Source organism: Rosa chinensis, chromosome 3 (assembly GCF_002994745.2).
Source record: "Rosa chinensis cultivar Old Blush chromosome 3, RchiOBHm-V2, whole genome shotgun sequence".
NCBI lineage: Eukaryota > Viridiplantae > Streptophyta > Magnoliopsida > Rosales > Rosaceae > Rosa > Rosa chinensis.
Window position 1 is genome coordinate 22214968 of NC_037090.1, and position 12854 is coordinate 22227821.

General features: G+C 36.0%; 1 protein-coding gene and 1 pseudogene across 1 annotated transcript; both read right to left on the bottom strand.

Moving 5' to 3' along the window:
* Positions 1–11064, bottom strand: part of LOC112193836 — a 48362-nt pseudogene extending 37298 nt beyond the window's left edge.
* On the bottom strand, positions 903–3045 carry LOC112193839 (CDK5RAP3-like protein). Its single transcript, XM_040516537.1, has 4 exons — positions 2467–3045; positions 2127–2348; positions 1563–1695; positions 903–1249 (listed from the first exon to the last, which is right to left on the bottom strand). Exons 2-4 carry the CDS (start codon positions 2144–2146, stop codon positions 1055–1057), a joined length of 348 nt encoding a protein of 115 aa, XP_040372471.1. The 5' UTR covers positions 2147–2348; positions 2467–3045; the 3' UTR covers positions 903–1054.
* Positions 11065–12854: the final 1790 nt, after the last annotated feature.

Here is a 12854-nt window from a genome sequence, read left to right on the forward strand (position 1 = left end):
ACCGTCATAATATTTCATTTCGCCCCGTACAGTTGAGGGGAATAGGAAAAATAGGAGGGCAAGAAAAGGAATAATTTTCATCCCTCTGTATTTGTTTTTGGGATGAATAAACAACTCTAAAGAAGATTGGCTTTTTCAGTATGTTGCTGGTTAGCTGGCTGATGCGTTTATATAATAACCTGATTGTGTAGTTCACTCATGAATTGCATGATCAACCTCTCTCTTCCAATATTTTGGTGAGCCATGCCTTCCGCATCGAAGCATTCCATCTCAACCCAACTGGGTGCTGACGGTGCCATTCATGCTTCCTCGCATGATCAACCTGTGGTCTGAAACTTTTAACTGCCAAAATATGTACTCACTGGACTCGTGTGTGTAAATGCCGCACATTATTTCGTCCAAAATATGTTTTGTCCGCATACTCTTGGTGTTGTTTTGTTGACATAGGTCCTATTTGCTGCTGGTTGTACGAATGAACCAATTATATATAGTTGTTGAGAAAGTAGATGGTGTGATATATCCTACCCAGATCTGTAAATAGATGGATATAATCCAATGTAGGAAAACTTCAGCAGCAAAATTTCTTGAACAGGCAGCGCGCTCTCCAGTTTATGCAATGATTTTGCACATTAATGATTAAATCATTTATTGTAAACTTATTTGTCTACATGTAATCTCACCTGCATGATGGACCTCTTATAAAGCATTCGTATCGGTTTTCAATCTTTCATCCTTCATATCTTCATACTCCACTCGGACCAATGTCTCTTTGTGTTGCCCAGTTGATGGAAAACTTCATGCATCTACATTTTAGTGGCATTCAGAAAATTCATCAAGGGAGCTCTAGGGTATATACCGTACTTGCAGGTTGTACACGTTATCAGCGTTGTCATAAACAAATATAGTACAAATATTCTAATCTGTATTTGCTGGCTGAGTTTGTAACTACCAACTGAAAACTATTCACACTTGAAATATTTCAACACTTTAGGCATAGTTCAGCTTTAGCTTATCCAACTTCAATGCCTTACCCCCGAAGACACCCCAAAGTTAGTTAGTTAAAACGAAGAGATTCAAAGTACACGCTCATATTGTACGCTTCACGCCAGAGACAAACATTTTCATATGCAGCAACACCACTATTCAAACGGGCATTAATCTCTTCATGAACAGGCCTTCCATCAAACATGGAGGAAAGGGTGCTCTCACACAGCTTCTTAAGCTCGCAGGTTTTTGCAAGAGCCGCTTCCTGTAATTGAAACAGGAATCAGTCCTTGAGCCGAAAATTGAATCGCCCATAACAAGAGAATGCTAGATTTTTGCTTTTCTCCGAATATTTGAAAGAACACCAGATATAGACAGGGAGCAAGAGAGCTAAGAGGCAACAGTTCAAAGTTTCTTTAAACTAAATTAATAGTATAATAAAGCTCTATTGCAGCAGTCAATGTTGGAGGGCCGGAGGGGGAAGGACAGAAACTGACAGATTAGGCACACTGCGTGCCCCATTATACGAGGGTAACCCTTTATCTGACCAATCGAGAACATGTCCAGAAAGAACTCACCTGCTTTGGCCAGGAAGAAGATAACGAGTTGTGCAGCTCCATGCGTTTGGTAGCTAAGCCCTTCAAACCCTCTTTCAACTTCACTTCGTGATGCTTCTTTTCTTCCAATGAACTCATTAGTCTGTCTAGAAATCTGAATTAAGGTTGAAGTAAGTTCAAGTATTCCACTTCATCACAAGAAACATATACAAAAATGAATAGTAATGTAAATCATTTAGCTAAAGGATAGAACTAAGTTTACTTGAATATACATGATCATCCTATACAGCTTGAATAGACACAAATTTAACATAACCCATTATTGAACTGCAGTAAACTAAAATTTAAAAGTATAAGTAGGATTGGCCATTTCTAAACATTTCATTCAAATTCCTTTCAAAAAAAAAAAAAAACAAACAAACAAACAAACATTTCATTCAATTTAACCAAGTACTTTAACTAACATTTTTTGGAAATAAAGCTAAATTTTTCTTCTAGGAAACACAAAGGGTAAACATCTGGAGGAAAAAAAAATTAAAAAAGAATTTGCAAGCACGCAAATCTGGTCCAAGTATTTGGTATTACCTTTTGGAGTTGAGAATCATGATCAAGTCCCGCGTTTCCTCGTTTTTTCAGCATAGAAATGGCCAAGCAAACATCAGATAGCACTGTCTCAATGGCATCATAAACATATTGCTGCAGCACAAAGGGATCAACTGCCTGGATGACTTGATGTTGCAATGACAAAGTTTCTTCATTCTTCAACACCACCAACCGCTGATTTAGAAAAGCTTTGAATCCTGTGATCTGATAGCATAATTAACCATATAAATCACAAGGAATCTCAACAGCAGACGATATCACGTGCGCAAAGTAAAATATATAAAACAAAAGGGATACAACCATACAACAAACTGTCATATACCTCATTCAGATCATCCAGAATCTTGTTCCTATACTCTGTTTCCAAAAGTTGGCTCCTACCTTCCTTGATTTCAGTTGTTGGGAGTTGAAGTATCAAGAAAAGACGTTTGATTGTCAATTTTCAACAACAACATTCGGCAAATTGACATCATCAATTGCATCAACTTGAGGAGTTTCAACACTAATATCCCAAGATATCTCGGACACGGAAACCTCTGGGACCTGATCCAAAAAAAAAAAAAAAAACTAAACTATTCTTCGTTAATCATAAACGCATCATTGTTTCTCTCTGCCAATCATGGTCTTCCGAAGGCTCAGAGATGGCGTTCAGGTGATGGTTCACATAAATCCGGTGATGGTGGTTCTGGGTGATTGGGTTTGGGTCCTGTGCTGTGCGACAGCGGTGGTGTTCTGTCTGATGGTGATAACGAGTTAACGACTGGGTAACCTCTTCGAGCTTGGCTGTTTGGGGGTCCTGGTTTTGTTTATGCAGGTTGGTCCGATCCATTTCTTCGCATTCTCCGACATCGCTGGTGGGCTAGCGGTATCCCAAACTGATCCGGATCCTCTCCTTGCCTGCTTTTGGGCCTTGGTTGTCCTCAACTTTTAATCTCAGCCGTAGATAATTAAAAAAGATTAATAATATGCCACATCAGCAAAATATATTAATGTGTGTATAAAATACAGAGTTTTAGAATTTCAACGTTAACACTTAACAGAACTCCCCCCCTCCTCCCTTCACAGGTCACATTCGAATCCTTCATCCTCCATTGAAGCAATTCTCTACTTCCTCTTTCATCTTCTTTCAATTAAAGGGTAAAACTCAAAGATGGTCGACTCATGGAGAGCCTACAATGAAATCCAAGTTTCACCCAAATCAAACACTCCCTCTTCCTTAAGCGAGGACGGATCAAGATCAATATATCTAAGGGCTTATTCAATAAATCGGGTTTTCTCACAACTGAAATCTTTCTGGGAAGCAATCTGAGAAGTCCGAGCAATCTTTCCGGGCTTTATTAGATAGATGAATTATTCTGTACTCGCAGACTACTGTCATACATTTGTTCAAGCCAATAATATTACTCGAATTTTATGGAGACCATGCACGGGGTGAAAAAAATAAAAAAAATTAAGAGACCAGAAATAACTATATATAAGTCATATGGGCAAATCACATTAACTCAAACCACCAAATGTACCATGATCCGGGATCATGTTATAATTTTCCTATTAAACTCGTGTCTGTCTAAAATAAGGATGACGATAATAATTAATCACGATGATAAGATTGATGATATCATTTTATTTTTCTCTCAAATGTCAATCCATGTAACAATTCTGTTTTCAATCTTATCCACCATTCTTCCATCCTTGTTTTTCTCTCTCAATCTCATTCATGTGATAAGCTTCCCATCCACTTACCCGAATCACAATCATTATCAATTTCCTCTTTAATTGACAAAAGTATAAAAACTTGTCTTGCAGTATATCTGAAAACAAAACCAGAACAAATAACTATCTATTTATCCAATTTAGTTGCAGAGAAACAAACAGGGAAGAGATGAGATTGAAGACAAATTAAAAAGACGAGAAAGAGATGTTTTTGGTCAGTGTTTTTTTTTTTTTTTTGGTTAAACAAACGTCATTTGCTTTAAAGTTGGCATTATTAGTGGGTTTAATTGACTTTTGCTGAGGTGTCATAACATTGGCCTTTAGATTTCACTAGTTACAGAGCCCGCGCTTCGTAGCAGATAATATAAATGTATCAATTGTTTTCTTTCTAACTGAACTCACATAAAAGGTACGAGTGTTCTATTATATACTTGAGACTTGAGAGTAATCCGAAGAAACATGCGTCTCTGCTTGATCTTTGCCGATATTTTTTGTGCCTTCCTTGCTAGTGCTACCTGTTCCTTGACCTAAAATAAAAATTTAAACAAGAATTTCTCAATAGTTGGGATAATATAATGAGTTCCATTTCTTCTACCATCTAAACTCTACAGTATATATCAAATCAGGCACAAAATGAGAACTAAATCAATTTCATCACCTTAACGTCATCAAATGAACCCATTCATTTAGAAGTTAGCAAATACTATAATAGCTTACTACACGTTCAGTACACCAATCCCCAACCCCAAGTCCAAATGTACACAACAAACTAACCTCATCAGATGTCAATGCAGGGTAATATCCAAAGTATTTCATGGTTGCAAGTTCATAGCACTGAAACCTGGTCTCTATTGTAGTCTCCTTCCCCTTGGAGCTCCCTGTACGATAAAAACCAATTATACAAATCAAACATCATAATCTTCTTTATTTGCTCTCTTTTTTGTCATTACTTCACTCATTTGAAGTTTAATTGTTCATTCAGAGAACAAATGCCACACACTATTTAATTTTTCATCTGAGATATGTTGTTTGAAATTTATATTAATTGCTGTTTTCTCTTTGTTTATTTGTAAGCTGATTCACATTTACAGAGACATGAAGAAAAAATAAAGTCAGATGGATTCAAAAAGTTTATGAAGCGGAAAAAACTAATTAGCAAGTATTCAAAACAAAAACTTAATAATAACAATATGTACATGAAAAACATATCTCATATCTAAAGATCATTTTTTTTTTCTAAAGCAAAATAAAGCAAGTATAAGTGATTGTGAGATGAAGTGTCATTCAGCTGCTAATGTAATCTTATATGTACATATATGGCAGACTACTGATATTGATAACCACATAAAAGTGGAAATTCAGCAATCAATAATTAATAGTGATATAAAAACTGAAGTGAAGAATATATTATTCTGGAATCAACTTAGTAATGCATTAAAAAACAGTGGAACTAATCTCTACTATTTTAATGTAAATGCAAAGTATTGATATTGAATATTGATATTGAACAAAAGTGTTTACAGAGAGACAGAGGAAAAAAAAAAACTGATTCAACAAAAATGTAAATAGCAGAACCAAGGTTTAATAATTTGATGATTCATTGAACTATAGAAACTTTTTAATTGATGCTACATGTAGTTTGCTAATTGTGTTGATTTTAAGACCAATTTGTAGTTTTAATATGTTTTGTTTTTAAAGAAAACAAAATCCAAAGTTCACAGATTCAAAAAAATTGATGAACATGGTCAAAGGTCACTTGCACAACTGCAGTTGAAAACTATAAAGAATAATATGAGCATTTGAACCAAAGTGAGACAGAATCTTGAACATTAGATCAAATTCAACTTGAACAAACTATTGGCGGATTAACAACCAAAATATAGGAGGTGTAGCTTTCCAAAAGAGAAAAAGAAAACAAAACAGTTTAAAAGCTATAAAGAATAAAGTGAAGTGGATAGAGTGGTCACTGGTCCAAAATACAAACAAATATTTTTTTTGAAAGGAAATACAAACAAATATTTAAGAGTTTGAAGTATAGTTTTTGATTAACAGAAGAAATATATTTTAAGCTATATCAAGTTAGCAAAATATTATGCATTATAGCTGTAGATAAAGAAAGGCTTTGTCAGAAAGACAATCATATAGATCATATAGCACTTGTAGCAAATTTAATGCCAGTTTTTTCCAAATTGACGTAAATTGTTATTCAATTTTTTTTCATTTGTAAGCTGATTGATATTGACAGAAAAAAAAAAACATGATTTAAAGTGAAATAGATTGAAATATAAACCTCCATAGAGCAAAATAACTGATCAAGAGCCACCAAACCAGAAAAATTTGAAAACAACAAAAGATACAGCAAAAACAGGTCTCTGGTTAAGGTTGCATCTGAAGGTTTAAATGATTTTTTTTTTTTTTTTTTTGGGATTAATCGAGGATATATAATAGGGTTCCCATTTAGCTGCTAATAGGATTCTCATATTGCAAACTAACTTGGTTCAATAGGATTCTGATTTAGCTGTTAATCTAATTTCATATTTATTTATACTTTGACCTTCTCACATTCACAGCCACACTAAATTTAAAACAGAGCAATCCACTAATGAACAATAATGTTAACACTGAAGCCAATGGTAAATGATACGGGAACAAATACAGTAATTGATCTAAAGAGAGTGCAGCTAACTTCTACGAATGTAATGTAATCGTTTTCAGAGTTTTACTTACCTTCAAAAGGCAGATGGAGCAGTTTTAGGAAGCCTTTTGAAAACTGCGTTTTGATATGAACTAAGTTTATTTTGATAATATGCACACAGTCTCTGCTGCAAGAAAACAAAAAAATCAAGATAGATGTTATACTAAAGGGATATCAGACAGAAAGAACAAAGCCAAACAACCCATATCTAATCACCACAACCTACAGTTTAAGAAGAACAATCCCAAAACATAAGATTATAAAGAGAGAGTTGTTACCAGATGCAGAAGAGACCAAAAGCTCCTTCAACCCTACCCTTTTCTAATGCTCTTCCCTTGATGCTCAGTGCATATCCTTCCAGTAAGTCTGCATGCCCATGCTAGTGTTGTGTGAAAAAAAGAACATATTCATTGCATTAAGTAACATAAGTTAGGCCCCTTATATATATATATATATATATATATATATATATATATATTCTGGTGAGCACGCAGAATCCTTTTCACAACTTATCACAGAACCCTTTATTGACAATATAGGGTTCAGATAGTGACTTTAAGCGGGCATTATAATTTACGTCCTGTTTTCCTCTATCATTGTCTCAACTAATAAACAATCAATTGATTCAGACAATATCTAAGAAGAGAGATGCCAGCTTAGATAGGTTTCCCCACATCACTAAGCTGCACAAATAGATGAAAAAAAAGAAGAGAAAAAAAACAGGCTGTGGAATATATATATATATATATATATATATATATATGTAAACCACAGTTGTACATGCTTTTCTCCATTCACTCTATCCTACCCCAACTCCAAAGCAAAGAATAAGCAAAATGTCTCCTCATTCACAGTTAAGGGAAGTAGGGTTTTGAAGGTGTAGAGTTTACTGAGACCCCTTGTCGTAGAGGCAAGTTAGGTCAGTCCATATTTGAAGTTTGATTCCTACATCCACAGCTCTACCTAAAACGCCAAAAGAGATATAGAATCACTATTCCAACTTTTATTCATCACTTGTAATACTGTCACGAATGTAGAGTACTAAACCCTCAATTAAAGACAGACAGAAACTCCATTAATTAAATTGGAACAAATGCCAGCATAGATAGACCCTGATCAAGTCCCCTATTCTTCAACCCCAACGTAACTATGATCTTAAAGAATTTCTCGGTCAAGGCCAACGCCAACCAAAAGGAGGAATCTTTGCACTCTTCCTTTTTTCATAACATTAAGCCATATGTATTTGGTTTGAAACTCTATGCTTAAGACCAAGACTGCAATTTTTCAGAACATCACACCATAAAGCACACGATTTCGATGCCTAATGGAAGATTCGGAAATAAAAACAACTTGATCAGTAATAATGAGATAACAACCAAATTGGTACTATTTCCTGAGATGAATAAAGCTAAGAAGTACCATTCTTCACTTTTTCACTATAAACCATGTAAGGCAGAGGGAATAAATGAACGCCAGCATTGACTGATCCAGGATGGATATCAACTTTACCAACTTCTTCGGTTTAGAATGCTGTCCACTTTCCTCTTCTTTTACACTGCACAACATTTGGGTAAAGCCCAGCACAAAGAATTGCAGACACCATCTCCAAGTCATGGCTGTATTGGTTGTAAGCCTGCACAAACATACTATGGTCATCTTGCAAAATCCTCCTCTTTTTAGTTTTTAGACAGACATAGGCCACTTGACCAAAATACTTGGAAGGAAAAACTGGGGAAAGAAAACAGTTAAATAAGTGCAGAATCAACAAAATCAAGCAATGGGACCCTCTTTGATTGTGAAATGACAAAACATTAAAAGGACAATATAATGAAAATATATCACTTGAACAAGAAAAACTGGGGTGTTCTGTTGGTAAGAATTCTAATTTTTGTTTCTTGTCTTGCAAGTTAAAGAGAGTAGTAGGAAAAAGAATCAGAGAAATAAAATTAGCAGCAAAGGGAAGAATAGACAAACTGAGTTCGGAACATAAACCTAAATAAACTTTTGAAATTGTTTTCAGTTTTTATTTACACCTCCCCCAATAGGTTTTTATTCCTTTTCTCTCTAACTGTCTCTCTTATTTTCTCTTCTCTCCCCCCTCCTATCCTTCCCCCTATCTCTCAATAAATAAACAAACAAAAAGGATACCAAATGAGCCCTTAAAGTTTAGGAGCTTACATAGTTACATTAGCACCCCTGGATTTGTCGACAAAACCAATGTTTGATAATAGATCTACAAACTGCACCCTCATATCCTCCATCATCTGCATGGTTACTGGTGATAAAAAGTTATCCCAACAGAATGATTTTTCTGATCCATTACAGTTTGTATCTTTCCATCCTTCAAAAACTTTAACAACTGCTATGTGATCACTGCATAAACAACAAATGTCCAGATTAGCCAGAGAACCAAGGTCAAACTTCTGAAATTCAGCAATGGCGTTCAGCGAATGAGCTAACCTAAAAGAATCACCAGCAAAGGATCTTTTTGCAGCATCAGTTTCCTCTTTCCTATCTATTGGTAGGATAAATGGGTCTCAATGAGCTAGGGCAGCAGCAATTGTTAACGTAGGATTGAGGCATTGAAAAATAGAACCCATTAGAAGCATAAAAAATAGAACCCAATAGAAGCATCTTTCCAATGTTTGCAATGGTACATAAAATGATACACACCAAGCGGAGTAAGCTCCTCCATATCATATAGTTTTGAGAAGTTCGATGGCATTTTGAACTGCAAGAGAATCTGGTGGTTGAAGTGCCTTTGCCAAAAATGATCCAACAACTCCAAGCTGCAAACTCTTTATATGGAGGCATAACTCTTGCAAGGGTGTCCAGAGAATTTCAGGTAACTGATATTGGAGCATTGCATCGTGAATCATTTTTGGATATAGTCTGTAACAAACTCCCGGTTGGACACGGCCAGCACGCCCTCGTCTCTGAAATCATCTCACCAAACAAAAAATGTTTCAGTTAGCAAAAAAGATCCAGCACATGTTTAAAAAAAAAAAGGGCAAAAAAGATCCAGCTTGGCAGGGTCTCAAGAAGTACAATACAAATAAAGCAAATGATTCGCTGCTACTCTTGGTATTATACCTGATGTGCTGAAGCCTTTGAAATACATGATGGTAATAGACAAGCCAACTTGTTTAAAGCATCATAACTCGTTTCCTTTGCCTTTTGACAGTCTATGACATACACGACATCATCTATGGTAATACTGCTCTCTGCAATGTTTGTTGCCAGCACAATTTTTCTACAAGAATAGATAAAGAAAATATAAAATTTGGGAAGACAGATGAAACAAAGTAGGGGTAGGGATACTACTAATGAACTATTACACCATGGATCGTGCAGAATAGTATAGTGATTCCACCGATGTTAGCGCACACAAATAGAATTGAACTGCAACATCTATTTTCAGTCAATCCAATGAATTGAAGCATACTCTCCACATACGATTTACAACTATACAAGAACCAACCAAAACACCATATGGCCCAAGAATTAAACATCATGAGAAAATTGATCTATAGAAATTAGATGCTAAGATCAAATGATGGTCCTCAATGCCTGAATTTAAATGAATTTTTCCAACACAATACGCTTACCTTTTGTTAGTGGGAGGACGATCAAATATTTCTCGTTGATTGACAGTAGGCATTGACCCATGCAGGGGAAGAACCATGAACTTCTCAGGATCTCCAAGGAATCTATTTCCCTTAATTAATTTTGTCAAGTAACTTTAATATATCATCCCAGCCCGTAAGGAAACAAGAACTGCTCCATCTCTCTCATATATATATATAGTGACATATATGTTCCACAGTTGCCTCCACCTACACATGATATGATGGTTACAATGCATTAATAAAGGACATAAATTCATTTTGAACATAAAAGTAGTCTTCACTATCATGACAAAGAATCTTCAGTAAGAAAGACATGCATATTGGACAGTCAGATGCGACAATGCACAAAATTCTTCAAAGATGCAACAATGCACAAAATTCTTCAAAGTAATAAAACACCAGGATGGCCCTTCAAAAAAAAAAAAAAACAAAAACACCAGGATGGTGATAAAGCAAGTGGTTTACCAAACCCAAATCAAGCTGTGAACCAGACCAAGCTTCTACAGACTTTCATGTAGATGTGCTGTAACTTTTATAGCGAATATCAATATCAACATCCTGCAGAAATAATGTCGGAACTGCTGAAGCAATAAACCGGAAAACCTTAAGGATCTAAACAAGGTTATCTAAGGATTTTTGTGCACCAAGAGTGGTACAATTTGTCAATACATAATTTTGTATGCAAGTTTTAAAATTGATTTGGTAAGAAACTTAGAATGATAGGAAAGTAAGATTGCCTCAAATAGTTAACTGTTCTTGGAGTCTTGCTGTCTCCTTCTCCTGAATTTCCCCTCTCCATCTTGTCGGACTCTGACTTGACTATATAATGAGTTTTCTCCAAAACATCTTCTAGAAATAGCTCTGCCACAGGGAACCCTGCCATTTTGAAAGAACGCAAAAGCTTATAAAGAACATGTGTTGAAAAATCTCAAAAGACAAAAGTCTTGTTAGAGGATTATATCAATAGGGAATGATCCTATCAATTACCTTGTGGAAGATGTTCGGAACTTCTCTTACTCGTAGTAGCCGATGGTCAAACCGAGGTTACGAATCGAACATTGGGAAATATGATTCGCAGTATTAACCGAAGCAATGGGACTACGTCTTGCTACAAGTTGAGTTTGCTTACAACAATTCCGTACATCGATCTATTTGATGGACTCCGTTTTCAGTGGTGTATGTCTCTCCGCTAAAGCATGTTGTCGACTTAACAAATATTTCAAAAGACAAAGGATTTAGTGTGGCAGCGGAATCTATGGAAGTGCATGGAGTTCAGGAAAAGAGGTCAAGAAGAAGCTAAGGCCCTTGCAGATTCTCATAGGCGAGAGAAAGTGTTCAAAGAAGGAGATTATGTTATGATCTACCTGCGCAAAGAAAGATTCCCTGTTGGCACTTATAACAAGCTTCAACCCGATGTATGGTCCATACAAAGCGTACAAAAGATCAATGACAAAGGCATTGTCATGGACTTGCCCGAATCCATGGGAATTTCAAAGACTTTCTGATATCCATGAGTTTCGGGCTGATGCCCACGATCATGACATAAACTCGAGGGCGAGTTCTTTTCAAATGGGGATACTGATGTAGAACGACTCGGAGAAGAGTTCGAGCAGCAGCTTGAGAAACAGCGTCGTAAAAGCATAAGTTTCGTCCTTATCTTCATAGATTTAGAATACGTTTAATATTTATTCTCAAAAAAAAAAAAAAAAAAAAAAACGTTTAATATTTCAATAAGGAGTTCCAGTTCCAACAGGTTTGTTATTTCCTAGTTCTAAACTAAATAGGATTTAGTCATGAGTTAGAGTCTATATAAGGCACCCTCAAGGTTGTATTAGGCATTCAACAATTGAATAACAATAAAATAACTCAGACATTTATCTCACTTATTATCCTTATATTCAGTTCGATGGAGAGGCTTGAATTGGAGGCTATCAGGACGCAAGCGGAAAAGGTTGTCCGTAGATGGAAACGGGATCGAATGGCGGAGGAGAAGGAGAAGGAGGATGCAGTAAATGAGGATGATACGGAGGTTCATATCGAATATGACCGGTGCGGCCCATACACGACTATGACCTTGGCAAAAACCAAATTAGCTGAGGTTTTTAATCAATGTATTGAAAGCCGCACCATGGTCACCTTGGTCCCTGTTAATGTCGATCCTGGAAGCTCAACTGTTGAGGTAAGAATTGGTGGAACCCCACGCAATATCAAGGAGGCTGTGCTATTGATAGAGGCTGTTCGTGAGGTATGATTTTGATGTTAGTTGCGGGACATTTGATTGTTGCGAAACTCTTCAGACTGCTTTTCTTTCTTTTGAAATTGTTCAGTTGTGATTATATTCAATTGACTTCAAATGAGTACTCCTTTACTCTCATTTTCTTTTTAAATAATTTGTTTTCAACCTTTATTCCAATGTTTGCTCTTGTACATCCATGGTCATCGCTTGTGACCAAATTAGAGATTTGATCTAGGCACAATGTTGCAGATCTTTCTCCACCAACGAAGTGTTTTCATACATTGATTCTTCTATGACGAAAAATGTCTGTAAATACCAGACAACTAGTGGCTAGCTGTGCACTGGACACGTATCACAAACCTAGAGGAGACTATTACATAAACTAGATAAACCTAATATTCCATTAACCGTGCAGCAAAACGGTGCCTTTCAACACC

What these genes read in the sequence shown, in the direction of transcription:
- LOC112193839 (XM_040516537.1), bottom strand. Translation starts at nt 2,146, where the DNA reads ATGATTCTCAACTCCAAAAG. An exon ending in ATGATTCTCAACTCCAAAAG is followed by an intron (nt 1,696 to 2,126) that starts GTAATACCAAAT and finishes ACCTTAATTCAG; the next exon opens with ATTTCTAGACAGACTAATGA. An exon ending in CTTCTTCCTGGCCAAAGCAG is followed by an intron (nt 1,250 to 1,562) that starts GTGAGTTCTTTC and finishes TTTCAATTACAG; the next exon opens with GAAGCGGCTCTTGCAAAAAC.